The sequence below is a fragment of the Labrus bergylta genome, chromosome 8, assembly GCF_963930695.1.
Source record: "Labrus bergylta chromosome 8, fLabBer1.1, whole genome shotgun sequence".
In the NCBI taxonomy this organism is placed as follows: Eukaryota; Metazoa; Chordata; class Actinopteri; order Labriformes; family Labridae; genus Labrus; species Labrus bergylta.
In genome coordinates, this window is record NC_089202.1 from 27,572,748 (window position 1) to 27,592,742 (window position 19,995).

General features: G+C 41.9%; 1 protein-coding gene across 5 annotated transcripts in view; it reads right to left on the minus strand.

Moving 5' to 3' along the window:
- The window catches only part of cdk14 (cyclin dependent kinase 14), a 197,594-nt gene that overhangs the window by 60,153 nt on the left and 117,446 nt on the right, over positions 1-19,995 (minus strand). For all 5 annotated transcript variants that reach the window (XM_020637009.3, XM_065958352.1, XM_020637010.3 and 2 more), the window contains 2 exons: positions 7,224-7,287; positions 1,979-2,027 (listed from right to left, as the gene is read on the minus strand). In XM_020637009.3, the coding sequence (XP_020492665.1) occupies positions 1,979-2,027; positions 7,224-7,287 (113 nt within the window). The remainder of the gene's footprint in view (positions 1-1,978; positions 2,028-7,223; positions 7,288-19,995) is intronic.

Sequence of the window (19,995 nt, forward strand, 5' to 3'; positions counted from 1 at the left end):
CGAGCAGAGACAAAGTGAGTGTATAAGTTCATATCAAATTCATCGCTCCCTGGACTACGATAAAAGGCCGCAGAGAGGAAGTGACGGTCATTAACATTCCTCCTCACTTTCTTTCTTCACATTTTGATTTCCTCCTGGACTGGAGCGAGGACAGGGGACTGGGAGGGGACACAAAGAGTCCGCCTCGACTCATATGACTTCGGATTCTCATTTCTCATCAAAATGTAATTCTCTATGTGCGATATTGAATCTTCTCCAAACTTCAAAAATGTTTTGGGTTAGGTTAAATTCATTTAACAGCTGCTTATATAGCAACAGAACAAACCTCACATTTGAGCCGGACAGTGGTTATATTTTTAAAAAAGGAACGAAAAGTGAACCTGGTATTCCTGATGTAGCTGTGTACAAATTATATTCATACCTGTGTTGATATATGTAAAAAAAAAAAAAAAAAAAAGTCCAAGACACCCACTATGAGGTCATTTCTTGTTTTTAGTTACAATGAATTGCACAGGTCCTCTCTCTTTAGTGAAAAATATGACAGAACAGATTTATGTTTTAAGTACTTTTTGAAACTATTAATCATTAGAATTATGGAGATTATATCGTTTTGTTTCAAGAATCATTATCAGGTTTTTTATAAAGTAGGTTAACAAATACAGATCATTTATGAGGGCTGGCACCTTTAACTAGTTAATCCTGATTGAAAGTAGTTCTTTAATTTTTCTGGGTTTTTTTGTCCCTTTAGGTGCACGATGGAGAAACCTCCTCAGTGTCTCCCTGTAGTCACAGTGATGGAAAAGAACGACACTGCTGCGTCTTTGAATGTCTCATTTCATTAAACTTAGACGGCTCAGATGACGAGTCAAAAGTAATATCCTAATGACATCGAGACTTCACTCTTTTAACCTTCACTTTGAGCTGTTTTACGTCACTTAATGTCGGTACCTTCAATCCACCACAAGGTCCTTACTTTATTTCAAAATAAAAGCAGGGCTGAAGTAAAGTACTCTCAGCTTAAAACAGTAAAAGCCTGACCACTTTTATTTTGAAGTGCAAAATAATGGAATTTCAAACATTTGTAAAAAAAATGAACCATCTGAATTCAGTGATTAAACTTTGTCTTCATTGTCTTCAATAAACTCATTATTTATTTAGACAAACGCACCTTTTAAAGCATTACTTGAGTGCTGAGCCAAGAATGATTCCTAGTTTGTGAAACTAAGTGTACCTTAGTTAATGTAACTTAAGAAATCTTTCATTTAAACTGGATCCTTATGTGTTCATTCAAACATCGTCAAACACTTCAGCTCCACCCTCTTCACCCTCCCTGACCTGTGGACGGAATAACTTTCTATCATGAAGAGATGTGGTACATTACGGAGTGGGCATTGCTCACCTTACTGTCAGTAATCTGCAGTGTGACTCAAACTTTTGAGATTAGAGGCACATTTCAGGAACATCCTCCTGAGACACAGACTGTAATCACTCAGCTTCCTGTATGTAATGACTATAGATCACAGTGGGAGCATATATTAGAGGTCCGGTGTGTAGAGGGCTTTAGTAAGCAGGATGCATCTCCGCAGAAGCTGCTCTACTTTGTGATTCCAGCTGATCAGACAGCTGGAGTTTGACATAAATCACTTGCCTGACGCTGCTTTAAAAAATTCCCCTGTGGAAAAGAGACAAAGTCCCCCGTGCCCTCTGTGGTCTCCCCTGCAGATGTGTGCCTGGGGCAAACAGTGGCACACATCTGTGGGGAACCCCGTCGCTGCCACCGTGCCCTTTTCCTGCCATATGTGCTAAATGTCTCAAAGCAGAGTCACACACACACACACACACACACACACACACACACACACACACACACACACGCACACTCATACTGCAGAAAGGGGGAGTCTACACGCTGAGCCACAGCCGCACAAACAGTGACATACACACACATGAAAAACTCTTCATTCAACAGTTTACTTACTTATTCCACGCTTGTCTGAGCTTCTTGGCGCTGTAAACCGTAAAGCGGTCTGTAATGACACAAAAACACAAGTAGATTAGTAGACTGAATAACAGGTCTGTCTGCTTCTTATCATATTTCACAGTTTCAGCATAAACACTTCCTTATAAGCATGTGTTAGCATCATATTAGCTCTTTATTAGCTATTATTATTAATGCCTAATTCTGCATGACGATATTCTACATAATAATCACATTCTGAATTTAAAAGGCTGAGCAAATCATCAAGATTAAAATGAATACACAACTTAATGCTTATATGATCAATAATCAGTAATAAGACGGTTAATGAAGGGAAATCTTATATGGAATATAGCCGTGCAGAGTAAGGCGTAAATATGAGCTTTATAGTTTCTAATAAGGAGCCAACATGCTCCTTATATTTATACAAATAAGCAACATGTTAATGGTCAATCAGTGTCACTTCATATTTTGTAAACTCTTTTGCTGTTGATTGTTTGCTGAACATGCTAACTCAACCTTTCAGATGATTTCAGAATAAAACATTTGCAACTTCTGCTTCCATTTTAGCAAACTCAATTCTAGCTTGACAAGTGTTGCTGCAAAATAAATGTCTGAGAAAAACACAAATGCATTCACACTAAATATATGTAGAGTGCCACCGTAGCCTCCACACGTGGGACGCGCCCACTAACCATTGCGCCTCCAGCGGCCCCAATTCTAGGTTTTAAGACTCGTTCACGACGGCAGTGTGACGAATCAGGGTGTAGCTCTCGAGTATTACCGTGTGAGGTGTGTACATGTGCTTCATTATTTTCAAAAGGGGTTTGGTGAGGGAGCCCTCTCCATATTTCCACTGCTCGGTTTATTATGCTGGGAGTGTGTGAAGCTCTGCGGTGTTGTCTTAATCTCAGCCAAAACTGCCATGTGGACACACAGTCGGGCTGAGCTGCCAACAGACCAGCCACCACACAAGCTAGCCAACCACCCAGAGAGCTAGTCCACCTCCCACACTGCCAGCCTAATCCGACCAGCCAACCACCCAACAGCCTTTCAGTTAAAGCCTTCCAGCCTGCCAGCTTGCCAGCAGAGGGTCCAGTTGCCCAGTTCAGTGCCGGAGCTGGTCTGAACTGGAAAAACAGAGGTCAGGGCTGCCAGCTGACGAACCCAGAAATATATAGAGTGGAGGTGAGAGGAGAAGGACATTATAGGACAGCTGGTCTATTTTGGTCCTTTCTATGATGTCATTATTGAGTAATAGTGAGGATGGGTTGGGGAACACATTGACGTGTGTGTGTGTGTGTAAAAACAATAACTCTGAGCTGGAAAATTTACTGGGAGGGAGAATGTTTAAATCACCTAACCAGCGTGCAACCAGCAGATCTCTGTGCACACACTGAAACAGCTTCATTATGTTTTATGTTCACCAGTATGTACCTCTCCGCTCTTTCAGTGATATCATGAAAACCTTACATTGATATTCAGGCAAAAACTGTCATCATAGCTTTGTACTCTTCATTTTCCCTCCATTTTTGCGTCATTCTTGTTACTTTCCTGCCTTCCCCTCTGCCCCTCCCGTCCAATAGGGATAGGCGGTGAGGTGCACGTGTGAAGGAGTAACTCAGAAAGTGTTTTTTCCTAAATTTTCAAGACATTTTGAGGAGCATATGTGAAAATGCATAAAGATTACTTTTATTTTTCTGCCAATCAAACTATGTGCTTTACAGGTGTCGAATAAGTGGATCGTATACAACATGGTATACCAATCTGTAAGCACTAACTTTATCTCTAAACAGGCTTTTAAAGAGGTAAACAGTCATTATTAAAAACTTGAATGCATTTGAGGGTTTATAGTCCTCAACACCCCTCCAAGCTGACTTTATATGTCGTTCTACAAAAAGTCATATCTGCCTTCACACTTTGTAGACTGCTGGAGAAACGTCTCTGATAGTCCAGTACAGGGAAAGGGCAACTTTGGTCAGTGCAAGGGCCACATTCATTTAATTCTCACCGCCAGGGGGGCAAATTGTAGGATAAAAAAATGATTACAGTCGATTATGTCTCAAATTTAACTCAACATATACCAGTGATCATAAATTCTTATGGACATTTTTCTGGTTTTCATGATTCCATGGCAGATTTTGTCATGCTTTCTTCATGTTTCCAATTAATTGATGCGTGAAAATTGCACTGAGGGCCACGTTGAGGGTTGATGGGGGCCGCATGTGGCCCCCGGGATGCCAGTTGCCCACCCCTGGTCTAGTATCACCAACTAAGGTGATTCTAATACCCAGAATCAGAATCAGAATCAGCTTTATTGGCCAGGTATTCTTAAACACACAAGGAATTTTACTTTGGTGAACTGTGCTCTCTTTGTACAAAGGTATAATATTAAACATCAACAATAAACACAAAAAAGTGTGCACATATGATAATACGGTAATTTAACGGTATTTTACGATAATTTAATATGGTTCACAATGAGGATAGTTTTACACCGTATACTGAGCATTAGAAATATGTGTGCATAAACTCAGAGCTGGCTGAATCACATGAAGTCCTGCAGAATGTGGAAAGTAAAGCACATTGGATTAAACCACTTTTCAAAAAGTCGTATCCAGTAAGCAAAAAAATAAAAAATAAACAAAGAAAACCAAAGTTTGCCGTATGTAGTGTGTGAGTCTACCTTCTGTAAAAGTAATGAAAACAGTAGAGTAAAAAGAGAGAGCTAAATGTCTCAATGTGAGGAAGTATCTCTGGAAGCTTTTCATAGCCACAAAAATGTTTTTAAAAAAATAAAGAAAATGTGCCGTCTCCACTCTGAGGGCAAGCCACACAATCATGTCTTAAATCCAATCTTCATAAAATGTGTGGCCGAAAGATTGGGAAGAAAAAAAATAATAATATGGAAAGTATTCTGCATTCAGAGGATGTAGTGAATGTGAGGAAACATAAGCTGATGAGTGACACAGGCTGTGTTTAGTTGTGTGTGTGTGTGTGACAGTTAGCTCAGGGGAGCTCAGCGATGCTGTGGAAACGTATCTGCCGTCAAAGGAGGTTTTCTACACTGATGCAACACTGCCCTCTGCTGTTAGCTGCAGACTCTGGAATACAGTGATTTGGGGAAGAGATGGTTATTTAAGGAGAGAATTTTTAAACATAAAGAAAGAGATTTCCATCCAGTGAATTCCTCTGAAATATTCTGTTATCCAAAGAGAGTCTGTCTTATTTATAACACTGTTAATGAACCGGGTGAAGAGCCTTTCTTTCCCTGAGCTCACTCATCCATGAGATATAAATGAAAATGTGAGTAAAAACATGTATCACAAATGCATCATGACGTGTGCTGTCAGTCAGGGAACCAACTTTTAAATGTTGTTTTGTTGTAAACCCAGAAGAAGTTATGAAATCTGAGCTTTGCAAAATCCACATTTGAATACTTTAAATGAACATGAAATTAAATGTTGCCATCGTCTGCCCAGGGTCAACAGATGGAAATTAGCTAGTTAGCTAAGTCTGGTAGCATCTTTTCTCTCCTGACATTAACCCTTTTCTGTTCACTGTCCCTGATTTAAATAAACTAATAAACTAAACCAACCTAATGCCTTTGAAGACACTGGGGGCAAAGAAATATGCTGCAGAATGATTTGTAACTTGAGCTTGAATGTATTATGCTGTCCACAAAGGCCCTGTGTTTCATACATCACTCAGTAAATACTAATATTTATTGCATACTTAAGATTGTGCTTGACTTTATTGTGATACTCTTAAGAGAAACACTCTCTAGTTTAGTTGAACCGTAACCTCTCTGGTGACATCTCACTCTTCCAGTGAAGGTGCAGCTATAATAACATCAGATCTGTGAACAGATGCAGCGCTCCGAGGCTGGACTCAGGCAAATCTACCCTGAGTGTGTGTGTGTGTGTGTGTGTGGCTCAGACAGCAGCACAGATGTTCAACACAGTGTGTGTGTGTGTGTGTGTGTGTGTGTGTGTGTGTGAGGCAGACAAGAGCCAACTGTAGCCATGGTCACAGGATGAGAGATTACATTGGTATGAGTTGTGTGTGCATGTGACCATGACAGTCAACCCCAGTAGGTCTCTAATTGGCCACTGGAGATAGGAGGCTGGATCTCGTAGCTTTATGATGCCTCATTGCCCCCCCGCACCATCACTCTAACCCTCTTTATGTCCATCTTCGCCTGTCCCCTCCACTCCACTCCAGCTCCTCTTCCCTCCATAAGCTAACACTAATCTGCAGTCCCTCTATTCATGTTCTCTCTAAAAAGCCCTAATGAGCTCCCAGAGGGCACGGCTGCCCCGGCAGAGCCGCCACCCCCACGCCTGCTGCTACTGCTACTGCTGCTGCTGCATGAATGAAAGTAAATTGAGATCTGCCTCATTTTGGCAATCGTGTTGATTGTTGGATGTTTGAATCAAGCCATTAAGACAACTATCAAAATGCTAGCATGGTAGTCTGTACTGTCCTCATGCATCATCAGTTACTGTGATGGTAGTAACTTTGTGGTGGCTGGAAGCTTAGTGGTCAGTGCACGAGGCCAAAGTATGGAGGCTAAAGTTCTCCAAGTGGGCAGCCTGGGTTTGAATCTGACCTTTGTCTCCTTTCCTCATGTCATTGCCCACCCTGATTTCTGACCCAATCCACTGTCCTATATGTAATAAGGCGTAGAAAAGCCCCCCAAAAAATAAATGATTTATTTTAGAATATATTCTGGAAATAAAAAGGTTCCATCCTTACAGTGGATCATTTAAATGAATGACTTAATGTGCTATTAGGACCTTGATACCATGCTAACTATTTTATGCAATGTGTATTTAAAGTTGGCTCAAACTTCTGTCATCATGAAGAAACTTTGAGTGACAGTGGACACCATGTTCACCATTTAAATTAGGTTGCAATGTTTGTTGGTCATAAAAATAGGCCCCATGCTAACACTTGCTAACACATTTACTATGGTATTGACTTCATGCTTATATTTCATAGATCACATTGCTGAGAGGTAGAGCTCCTCAGTCCACGCCCCCTCTTCATTAACTCGATGAAGTTGAGTGTAGGGTGAAGTTTATACTTTATCAAACACAATTCTGGAAACAATCGTTTCAGTTTCTTAAAGAAATGGCCGTTTAGCCGACACTATGTGACTTATTATGGTCTAAAGATGTTAGTGAGGACTTTGTGTTGCAGTCACAGAGTGATCAATACTTTACAACATGCAGGGTCTCACCTGGTTTGAAGTGAGGCAGAGAGTTAACACTAGGCCAGGTTTCCTCAGACGGTGTACCAATGACCTGAAAGAGAGAACAAGAACACAAAGGAGAAAGTTAAAAAGCCAAGCAATAGAAAATAACACTTTGTTTTGTTGGATAGATATTTTAGTTTTTTCATAGTTACATTTTTGGACTTTGCATGTCTTTATTTTAGAGATAGGACGATGGAGAGAGTCAGAAACTGGAGACAACACTCGCAACATGCAGGAAGGGAGCCACAGATCAGATTTGAACCCGGGTCGCCTGCTTGAAGAACTACAGCGTCCGTACATGGGGTGCACGCACTAACCACTAGGCTACTGGAGCCAAGACTCTCTGGGTTTAGATAACAATCCAAAAAATATCCATCAATGAAAATATGCTGGATTTAGCACAAAAGCTAGATTTCATCCATAGTCCCAAAACAAATATACAATTACAAGAGGCCTCACAGGACAGACACAGGAAAGCACACAAAAGAACACCGACAGATTTACACACAACATGGACAAAGTTTGTGACATAAGAAATATCAGACCCACATACAATGATCTGGTTAAAGAGCAGGATGAACCAGAAGCTTCTGGGAACAGAAACCAGAGGAAGAGACAGATGTTATATGTTGAATAGAGGACTGGTTTGTTTATAACTCATGTTTGAGTTGTCTTTTAAAGGTGAGGTAGTTGTCAGTCTCTGATATGTGCAGGCAATCTGTTCCATGGGTGGGTGTTTCTCTAACAGGCATCATAGATTCAGTTTTACGCCTCGGTGCATTACAGTCTCTGGTTTTCATCCTGGTGTTGGCCTCTTTCTCCATATAATCATTTGATGGTGGGGGGCAAGCCCATTTTAAAACTTTCAAAAACAAGACGAAAAACGATGGAAGTTTGGTAACTCCCACTGCTCTAAATGTTGTTCTTACAATGATTTCTACAGAGCCAATGATGAGGTTCCCTGTCTATAATTTAGCCTAACCTTCATGAAGAGAGACCTGATGGGTTTTAACATGCTCGCAGGTTAAATAATCACATAATCACAAGCAATTCTTTGAACGACTTGAAGGTAACAAAAGGACTTGTAATATCCTTTGTTCTCAAATGTATACCTCTTAGTCTGTAATGAATTATGTCAACACTCACAAAAAACTTGAATCTGAACTGCTCTTATCGGTCATATTCCATAATGATCATAACGGTTTGTCGGATAAGGAACATTAAACACGAGGTATGCTTGATAATATACAGTCGTTTAAATGATTCTTGTGTTGTTGGAGAGAAAGAGAAAGTGTGGAGTCAGAAACTTCCTGAACAAAGGCGTCTCAGTACTTGTGCAATCGTCATGATAAGTGAATCTTTTTATGGAAATACTCGCTGAGTTCGCACGCACGCACGCACGCACGCACGCACGCACGCACGCACGCACGCACGCACGCACGCACGCACGCACGCACGCACGCAGCCTGGGTTTATGATGACAAAACCCAGAGCAAGCGGACATGCCTTCCACATGATCCATCACAGCTAAGCAGCATAATAGTTTCCAGATTGCTCGCTTGTCTCTGGACTGCAGCAGTCTCCTACAGTAGAGCTGCTGCCCAGGGGAACTGTAAGATTTCTACTGTGTGTAAGACTGAAGTGCATTCAAGTGTGTCATGTTATCATTGAGATACATTAGTTTCAGATGGGACTTGATGGCATGGCAGAGAGACAAAGAACAGGGATAAGAGAAGCAAAAGTTAAAGGAGTCCAGGAGTGTGTTTCCATGACAGAGTATCTAGGCTAAACAAATCTCAGATGATGTGCTCAAACTTACAGGATCGAATTAATATTTACAGGAAACCAGTGAAAGGTCAGAAGCTTGTTTGTCTTACGTTGGTCAGACTCAAATGTCAGTCATAGTTGAAGTAATACCAAAGCACAACCACTAGAGGGCAGTAAAGCACCACGAGGCCAAACACTGAAAGACTTCAATAAAACAGAACAAAGAAAGTTGACTTTGCAGACTCAGCTCGATCTTTTTCATTTCAAGTATCCACGTTTTCAGTTTAACTCGTGTTCTGATACAACGTTGACATTTTACTGAATGCTGCTGTGAGGAGTTTTGAGCTGGTCATGAAACATATTGACTCTGAAGCTTAGTACAGGCGCTGGATTTTTGTTTCAAACATGAGGACCTGAGAGAAGATTGATTATGGTACTTCTTTCTTTATATATTTTAATACCAATCACCCCGTCACAGGGTCATTGTCAGACAAGGAAGATTTACAGCATGCTGCAAAAACAGCCTTTTTCAAAAAAGGCAAAAATCCCTTGTATATGCCCTTGTACTGTATATATCCCTTATATTTGGGGGCGGCTGTGGCTCAGTTGGTAGCGTCAGCAGCGTATGAATGCTTTTGAACAGGATTAGTTACTTCTGTTGACTAACTAACAACCTCTGCCATCAGTGTGTGAATGCGTAGGTGTAACCTGCGGCGATGTAAAAGCCCTCGAGACGAGAAAATAGCCATACAAGCTGAAGGCCGTTTACATTTAAATTAAAGAAGTCTTAAATTCTTAGCTAAAATCAGGACTAAAACATGTACAGGACAAGATCAGGCACCAAAATCAACACAACCTTAAAGTTCCACACAGAAGCTTTAATAGCAGGTAAAAGACAAACACACCGGTGTTAAGTGTTTTAGTAATGAAGGTCTTTAAATAATGCATTTTTAATACACCATCTCTGGTTTGGAGTTTACTGGAGCATTGACAAAATTGGTATTATACTTTTCTTTTTTTTCAAATTATAAGTATGAAGGAGGCTGATAAAAAGTTTCCTTTTAAAGTGTCTTCATTTAACTGCAAAAAGTGACATTATTTCCAGCTACACTTAAGACTTGTGCTCCAGAGACTTAATGGTTAATGTTGCTTTGTGCTCATGATGGATTAATGTCAGATCTTAAAAAGAGCAAGGTGTTTTACCTGCTCTTTGTAAAGTGTCTCCAGATAACATTTGTTATGAATTAGCGCTGTACAAATAAAGATTGATTGATTGACCACACATTACAGTATGTAAGATGCAGAGATAACTGGACTTGACATTTGTGAGTAGATTGTGTGCATATGGAACATTTTGAAAAGTAAAACAAGTTGCTTACTGCCTTTGATAAATAGCATAATGGTGCTCGTTTATTTTGGAGAATATAATACCCCCTTGAAAACGAGGCGATACACCTCAAGGGGTTAATCCTGATATAATAAAAAGTCCTATAAAAAATACTTTTGACAATCAAAAATATTGCACACCTTTTTTATTTCTTTAAAACAAAGGCTGCTTCTGCAATTCCCTTCATCTGACGCCTACCCTTCAGCAGAAGTTTCAGACATTACAAATGGTACATAAAAATAATCAATGTTGTCGCCGATGGTCTGATTTTCTTTAGTGGCTCATAAAGAGAAAATGATATCAACCAGATAGAAAAAACTCCTCACAAGGAGGACAGCAACAGCCTGAGTCATTTAAAAAGCTGCAGCCTCACCTAAAGAGAACCAAAGAAGTATCAAGAAAATGTCTGAGTGCATTCTGAATTGCTTCTCTGTGTGGCACCGTGGCTCAGAGGTCATTACTGTCACCTCATGAGGGCCGGCTGCAGCCTCTCTCTCTCTCTCTCTCTCTGTTTGCACACGTTCCCTTTCTTTCTCAGAATACCTGCCTGCACTACCATCAACATGTCCAGACTGTAAAAAAAGGCTCCCTGGATGATTGTCAAGAGCAAATCTGCTTTCACATTGGAAATAACGTAGAAGTGAACCCAGGCAAGTTGGAGAAAGGGAGACTTTGTCACTGATAAGAAGAGTTTGTCCGCCGGTCTGCTGCACTCTTCCAGCACTGAACGAGCAGGATCATGACAGGACAAAGTGAGCCCTCTGCAGACGGATGAGTTATGAATGAGGAGGAAAGGTTTTTGGGAGTGTTACAGGGGTGACATGGGGGGAATGAGGGGAGGGGGCATGCAAGTGGATCTCAATCTGCTCCGAGGAGCTGAAATCTGCCTGCATTATTGATGGGAATGTTCAGCAGCCTTTGAAGTAGAAAGAGGGGGGTGGAGGGGGGTGGAGGGAGGGGTTTGGGGCTGGGTGTGAATGTCAAAGTCTTTATGAGGACATCAGCGGGGGGAAGGCGTACAGCTGGGGGTACAGGAAAAAGAGCTGAGACATCACTGCCTCACTGACAGGAGTCATCAGAGAGGCTCACTACAAGATATTCTTCTGAGGCTCTTGTCGTTGGCCGTTCATACTTACACTTCAGAGAACTCATTATCCATAAAACAAAAGTCATCTCCTCGTCCTCTGTGTTCTCAGACGGAAGCACAAGGATAAGTTGCACAAGGCGTTCTACTATATCTTCAATGTGTCGATCATTTTCATGACATAACCACCAAAGTTGTTTTTTTTTTTACAATGTCTGATGTGAAGATGCAGAAAAAAGTTCCTCGGAGTAACGATTCAAAGAAATGCTTGAAGTCATAGAACGGTTATATGTGGACAAAGGTCACTGACTTGACCTAGTGACTTTAATACTGTTTCTTTTTCTCCTCCCTCTCTGAATCCTACATGGGGAAAACCCCTGAGCTGGCCCTGTGAAACCCAAACTCACAGAGTAATGAACATGTGCAACAGTGTGTTGAAAGGGAGGACTTGGCCATCCATCAGGGAGGGGGGTCTGTCTTCATCTCAACATATGTGAGTGTATGGACTGTGTGTGTGAGTAGAGAGAGAGAGAGAGAGTTGTGTCACGGAGGAATTTGTGCGAGGTTAGCGGTCATGACCCTGAGCTCTGCGTGCATAGTGCTGACCCCACCAGCTCACTTACAGACCACCGGGCCAGCCAGACGCAAACACAACGTCTGACCTTTACACACAATCCCCCCAATTATACACATGTTGTCAGAGAGAATGGAGAGATTAGAGAGATCTGAACTGAGAGCAGGTCAGACAGACTCATCACACAGTGAAGAAGACAGCTGACATCACAGCTAGCTTCACAATATGAGAAAAATATACAATGTGTGATGATTAACAACATACTTCAATGCATAATAATGTATTTAACACTATATCACAGATTCAGAGCACACAACGTACTAAGGCAGTAGCTTAGTGTGAAAGGACTTGGGTTTGGGACCCGCAGGGTTGCTGGTTCTAGATCTGGTATCGACCAAAGTAAAAGAATTGTTATGTTGCTGCAGTAGTGCCAGTTCACCTGATCATTGCCGAGGACCTGTGCGTGTGAATAGCACATCTCCTCTGAGTTATTTAGAGATTAATAAAGAAAATAGTTTTAAAAAACTGAATTAGAATTAATGAATTCTAATCTAATCATTTATTTGGAAAGGCAGTTTTCCAATTGTATCTTTACTGACAACATAATACAAATCTTGCATCAGCCCTTGTTATTGGGAAAGTACCAAAATGTGTGTATTGTCCGTTCCCATAATGCATCTTCCTATAAAGCACCTTCGCCGAGTAAATACAGAAATCTCTCAAACTTCACATTTCAAGTTTGTAACACACATTCAGAGCTGTCGCACAAACAGTCAACTTTTCAAATCATTAGTCGGGGATTTTCCTGAATACAAAAATTGGAGTGGAGTCGTCAATGCCTCATTTAGTACCGCCAATGGCCCTCAGCAAAGTCTGACCAGTGTTTTCACGGATAACACAGAGTCCCATCACCTGGTTAAATACTAATTTGCTCCAAACGCCCTCCAGCAAACTCTAAGGATCAGAGTTCTTCCCTCTCTTCCAGAGTTTAGGAATTTGATCTCTAGCCACCAACTGTTTATAATGGATCAGAGGGGTCACTGATTCTGAGTGTTTGTTGTGTTTTTCTTGTTTTTCTGTTCTTGTAATCTTGACGGCATTGGTAATGAGGGACACCCTCAGTGTTATTTTGAGAATAAAAATAAAAGTTTGAATTGAATTGAATTCCTAACTGCAAGTACGTCTGTACGACAATATGGCCACACAGCGCTTTGGGATGTAATGAGCTGTTTTTCATTTTGTTTGTATGCTCTCCGTCTCTCTTTCTCTCTCACCTCCTCTTTGTCCTTTTTTCAGTCACACATTATTAGAAGTGCTAATGTTGTTTGTTAAAGTGTAAGTATGCACAGTACATGTACATATACAAGGTACTGCAGGAAATGTACGTCCATCGCATCATTTTGAGACAGGACAAAACCTGATTAGCAAAGAATTCATTGAGAAGATGTACTGTACTTTTTTAACTTGCCTAACTAGTACCTGTGCGTTACCTTTTTGTCTGTCAGTGAAAAAAGAGCAATGCAGAAGCAACTGCATGGCATGCTGTTAACTTTGCAAACTGACTCACATAATAAGCCTCCAGAAAACATCGTTCAGATGTTTTTTACAGAGAGCTACAAAAGCACCGAGGTTTTGTGACTCAAAGAAAAACATCAGTGAGTAGGGCAGTTCCTGTTAAACGTCAGTGTTTCCTTGATGCTCTTCTAGAGAGGACGCAGGACGTCAGGCGGGGCTGTAAAATGAGCAGCTGCCACCTTGTTTGTAGAAGCTCATCATATTTTTAACTCGTGTTTTTTCATGGTTCTTTTTTTGGGAGATTTTTACAGAGACGCAAATAATCCTCAGGAGTCAAATCACCAAAACAAACAAATCTTATTTTCCTCGGGACGAGTTTTAGTGAGTCTTCAGAAGGGGGGGACGTGAGCTGCTAAAGCTGCCTCACACGGTTACATGTCATAGTTCTATATAACAGTCAGGAGACTTGAAGTAGAAGGGATTTTTGGGGAGTTAAAATGTGTCTTAAAGAAACATTAGACTCATGTGATGACTGTATATTACAATGTTAAGCACTTCTTAACAGGATTGGACATCACGCCCCTTCCACTGACTGCAGCAGACATTATTTAACTTACCGCTTAAACATCAGCGATCTCTCAGGTCGGTACCGTCCACAGCAGGACAGATTCTTATGTCTGACTGAAGCTAATGACTCTCAGTAATGGAACGCTCATTGACTGTATTTTTAGTTTTCGTCTTTCTCCTTTCTTCATGTAACATGTTCAAAGAATGCAAGATGACATCATTGATGATACAGCCAGCTCTTTTTTTTATACCAAACACCTAATTAAAACGAAAATACGAACAAGATGAACACTTAAGCATAAATCATCATGATAATAACTAACCATCACAACAGAATCTGGATTTGAGAATTCATTATTTGATGTATATTTTAACTTTATGGTTTGATCTGCTGTTGTGTTATTATGGTGGAGGCGGGGTTTATGACCTATACTGCAGCCAGTCAGCAGAGGACGCTCTAAATATCTTGGCTTCACTTCCATCCAGCTCTTACTCTGTCCATCTTTGTATACGGTCTATGAATCTGATTCAGGAGTTTGGTTGCGGCGCGGAAGTAAAAAAAAGAAAATTGTAGAAATTGTGTTTTGAAAAGCAAAATCTGATGCGACAGACAAGCATGCTGAGTAAGGTACAGCCCTACACATATTATTATTAAAAAGGTTTTGATTGTAATTCCTAAATTGGATTACTCTGATGACATCATCTGGGTCATTTTATCAGAGAGAACACATCCTCCTCAGAACACAAAAAAATCATGTTCCCACAGGCTGAATGGAGATATTTAAAATCAGTTATGTCTTTTATGATTGCAGTCAGGATGGTAATGAACGTATGAATGATTGCAAACATTCCTATACCTTTGACAAAGACTTGTTTTAATAGCTTGAAGCTGTTATTAACTGCTTCCAAATGAACCAGAGCACCTTTGTGGAGGCTGAGGTTTGGAAGTGAAATTGTTCCCTCAGAGATCAATCCTTTAATCCAATCTTAAGTACTGATCCAGACCTCGGCCACAGCTTTATCCGACCCCTGCCTCATCCACATTCCTACCTCTACTCTGTGTCTTTGTCCAAACACTGACCCCAGCCCTCAGCTCCTTCTCTGCTTTGGGAATCCCAGTCCCACCCCTTCGCTGTTCTGTCCAAACCCCGCTCACGGCCAAAGCAGATTGGGGTCACCTCCAGGCAGGGGGGGGGGGGGGGGGGGGTCAAACAGATCAGAACCAGAGCCAAGTGGATCAGCTGTCCCCCACTACGACGGAGTGGAATGCGTTCGGTAAGCCCCGTCTATCCTGTCTGCGCTTCGGCAGATGGATGCTCATGTCACTGACACAGCGGCTGTCACTGAAATGGCGTTATTTATCTCCCAGCAGCCTCTCGCTCTCTCCTGAGGGAAGATCGGCTCGCATGTGCGCCGGCTTACTCTTCATGGCAGGAATACACTCTGAATAAACGGGGTCTCTGGAGAGAGAAAATGGGTACTTGTACCATACTGTAGGATCCTGCTGCTGCTGTTATGAACCCTGTCAGAGATGTTCTCTTCAGAGACATGTCCCAATGGATCTACAAAAATGACCTTCTTTTACAAAAACTCCTCAAATCCTTATATTCTTTTAAGAATCACAAGGAGGATACTTCTTTGGTTTTCAATTTCTTCTAAGGAAGCTTCAGCCCTGACATTTTAATGTGGAGGCAGCATCCCATGAATCAGAGTCTCTGCAGCCCGGCAATGAGAATATAAATTAAACGGCCATTTAAGCCGCACTAAAAAAATTTAATACCCTGGCCTAAATAATAACCATAATCAGATTATTAGGAGCACATGTGTCGGTGTGTATATTAAATCTCGTGTTTCAGAAACATAAGCTTTCATATTATTTGCGCCTGGCAGACTTCATCGTATTAAAAAGTTATTTTAGTCACACTAATACAATGAGGCAGCTTGTTGTCTTTCAGAAAACACAAAGACACCCACCTCTGCCTGACAGGCCCATTTCCTGCAGATAGACCTGTCCATATTCATACACGTCTTCCAGTGGACGTAATCTTCTGTGTGGTGACAGCTAGTTAACCAGCGCAGCGCCTGAGCCTGCCCTCACCCACCACTACTTTAATTCACACAGACAGTGCAGAGAGTGTGTGTGTGTGTGTGTGTGTGTGTGTAGGAGAGCGAGTCAGAGATACACACAAAAGCTCTGCTAACACCTACATACAGATAAACATGGGCTAGACTCGCTGCCTGTGGATTAATGCAGCTATCTCGCCGCTTAAGACACCGGCATGCATCTGAGAAAGACACTTTGAATAAATAAAAGCGTGAAAAAAAGAAGTTCATTTTTTTACGCCTTGGTGTGCCAAACAGATCGGAGGGAAGGGGTGATAAGCCCAGGAAGCAGCACAGCCTCTGCACTGTCAGGGAAAGTGACACTGTCGAGGTAGGATATTAGGAGGAAATTGCCACCTTAAAAAATATTTAGTTAACAATCAAGCAGAGAACAGAAAATCCATTTGATGATTTATTTACAATCTATTTGCCACAGGAGCCTGATTCTGTGTTTAATTGTTGATGTCTTCATTAGTGAGGACTAAAGGTTGGGGTAGATTGAGTTTTTTTTTTCCTGATGTATTGTCCTTTTGCACTTTGAAGAAAGGGTGTTGTAAGTTGGGGAAAATGGGTTTGTATCCATCAGGATATTGATTCTCTGACTCTCCTCTTTCTGGGCCCTGACAGATTTCTTTCCTGTATTGTCACCACACTCAGATGTTCAGTCAGCTTTACTGTGCAGCTAACACGCTGAGTCAGCAGTTCTGTCATAAGTAACACATATTGCAACGCTTGTAACTATCTGCTACTACCTAAGATCCAACACATTCTCCCTCCCAACACAAGAGTCCTGCACCGAAACAGCAGCTCATACAAGAGCTCTTCTCTTTCTAGAATCATTTAAATGCTTCCAAACACTGAAAGGTCTGATTCACTAATAATGGATTGCGCATAATTTGCCCCTTCGATCTGCTTGGTCTCAACTCACAAAGCAAACAGCGGTGATGACATTCAGATGCAAACCCAAGGAACTGTCCCGCTCTGTGCAGTTTGCTGTAGTTTTGTGTCTGATATTGGAGAGCTGCTATCTGCACCTATACTCAGCTCGGGGCTGCTGTTAGAGAACTATTTTGTCCACATAAAGATAAGTTAGGAAGGGAGGGGAAACTTATGCAGCGTGATTGTGAGGCCAGTCTCTTAAAAAATGCGATACAAGTTTCACTGATAAAAACAAAGCTTCCGTCCTTGAGGGAGCAAAGACGGGAAAGTCAAAGAAAAATAAAACCTCAGTTCCTCATTATGCATAACGGCTCCATGAAGCCACTGAGCTGCAGACTGTTTAACACATGGTTATAATAATAATAGTAATGTCAGAGTGGCGGTCATTTTTTCCCAACTATGTGTGAGGATTAGTGCCGGTGTTTGGGAATGCCTTTTGCAGTGAAGCTGATTTGCATGGAAAGGGATTCTTTTTTCCCCCGAATGGCTCCATGACGGCTCATTTAAACACGCACAAACAGCACCAGCACACAGAGGCACTTTTGTTCCGCAGCACATAGGGGGTGCATTTAACCCTCTGAGTGTGTTTTGTGAATTAGATGGGTGTCTTTTTGACTCGTTTGCAAAAGGTTTAGCCGGCGCAAAAGCGGTGCAATCCCTTTTGTGAACCCGGCCCTGCATGTTTAGCCAAGCGGAGAAAAACTCCATGCCACCTTGTGACACTCCAGCTCTGCAGATATTGTGTTCAATGTGACGGCTCAAATCCTGCAGGATGCCTCTCAAACAGTGACGGCAGCCGACCTTTCTCTTCCTCTCTTCAAACATCGTGCCCTTTAAGATGCTTCTGACTCCGCATAATTCATTGATGGTGCCCTTCACATGAGCCTCAGACGCTGTGAATCCAAACTCTGACCCGTCTGACAGCCCAACCAGCAGACGCGCAGAGCAAGCAGGATGGATGGAAATGTCAACATCCAGCTCTCTATGACAGGTGGGCAAGTATTGTGATTACACACTGCCTCCGTAAAAGCAGAGAACTTCCATATTTCCATATTCATGTCTCTTCTGCCTCTCGCTGACAGCTGGATACAGACTACCACGAAACAGAGAATGTGGTTTGGATGAAAAATAGCAAAAGCTAAGTTTTGCATGTCAGTATTTCCTTGGCAATGGAATAGATTTAAAGTGTTGTGTTGTAAACAAAGGCACATTTGAATGAAATAACATTGAAGAATAGGAAGGATATCAAAGAAAGTTAATGTTTGTGAAAGTTAACTTCCAGTTCACTTTAGGCCACCGCCTGCAGGGATAGGCAAGCAGGTTGGGCATCATAAGCCAGGTGGCAGGCAAATGCTGGGATCAGGCTATGTTAACCCCTGGCATCGCAGACTGGTCCTAAAGGAACTGGAGCTGGTGCAGGAGTTGGTGCATTACCATTTAGATATGGCACACCTCTGTGCAGAGAACCACTCTCAGGCCAGAATCCTGGAGAGGGGTTGGATTGCCCCCCCCCAATAAATGAATGTGAGATGAATCTAGCAGATTTCATATCATTTAAGGTAAAAGTAGAATTTAGTACACCTGTACACCATGTTCGTGAAGCTCAGGTTGCCTATGCACTTTCCATTTGTCAGCCCAGTGGGCACAAGTTTGACAAATCTACTTCCTCAGACCTGTCACTTTGAATTATTACACACTGCCTCTGAATGGATCTACAGCTGCATTTGTAATCAAGTACTGTCTTCCAGGTCTTCCAGGTTTGTCCACACCGACTGACATGTATGTTGACACTTGCTTTTAATCGGTTCTTCAGTAAACCGCCTTGAAAGCGCCAGAGAGAAACACAAATCCAAACCATTTCTGACCAAACTGGAAAGCGTCTGGTAGGGGATCAGTGTGCAGCTGAGCCTCATTGTCAGTCTGGCCCGTGGCCATCTCACTGTTTGGCCCCTCCATCCTATCCTGGTGTGTCTTTGTGTCTGAGAGGGGGAGATGGGATCACAGGAAGTCCCACTTTCCCCTTCTGGCATAAAAGACAATCAATAAGAAGCATTTTTCTTCATCTACCTCTGCTCCTGGTAGGTTTCACGCTTTGTTTGAGACCCAGTGCCTGCAGGGCTTCTTACACCCATCCTCATCCCTTCATCCCAAATCCATCCATTCTCAGATGTGAATCTTTAGCCTTCAGCCCAGAGGAACGTGCTTTGTCTCTGTACTTGACTTTTCCCTGGCCAAACCCTCTCGCACTCTCATCTCTGCAAATTTCTACATTAATTATTCAAGGCCTTCCAGCCTATGAATATAAATCCATTATGTCTGCCCTGCTACACTCTGCCTCAATTAAGAGATTGGGGATGGAATTATCTGGGGGGGGTGGGGGCCAGATCAGGTGATTAAAGGATTCATGAGATCTCACTCTAAAATACTGATGCCATCCTACATCCAATGCGGCGATACATACATATATGAAATAACTTATAGCTACTTGGCTGTTGTTCAACTGTCAAGTACCAGGTAGAGCTTCCACTAGTGTTTTTACATATTTTCAGCTTTGCATTTATGCAGAACACCTCGTGTTCTATCTCATTTTAAAGCACTCTGCTGATGTGACTGTACTGTTCCTGGAAGCATTGGGAGCTGAAAGGTGCTTAGTGTGATATCCTGGCCACAGAAAGATACACCTGGTCAGCAGTAGTGCTTCACTGATATTACTGGGCTAATACACAGTACTGCTGAGGGTTTATTGTGAACTCCGAAAATCTGCTTTAGGACAATTCAAGGCAACGGAGGGACGGGCCTGATCAAGCTGTAATTTACACAT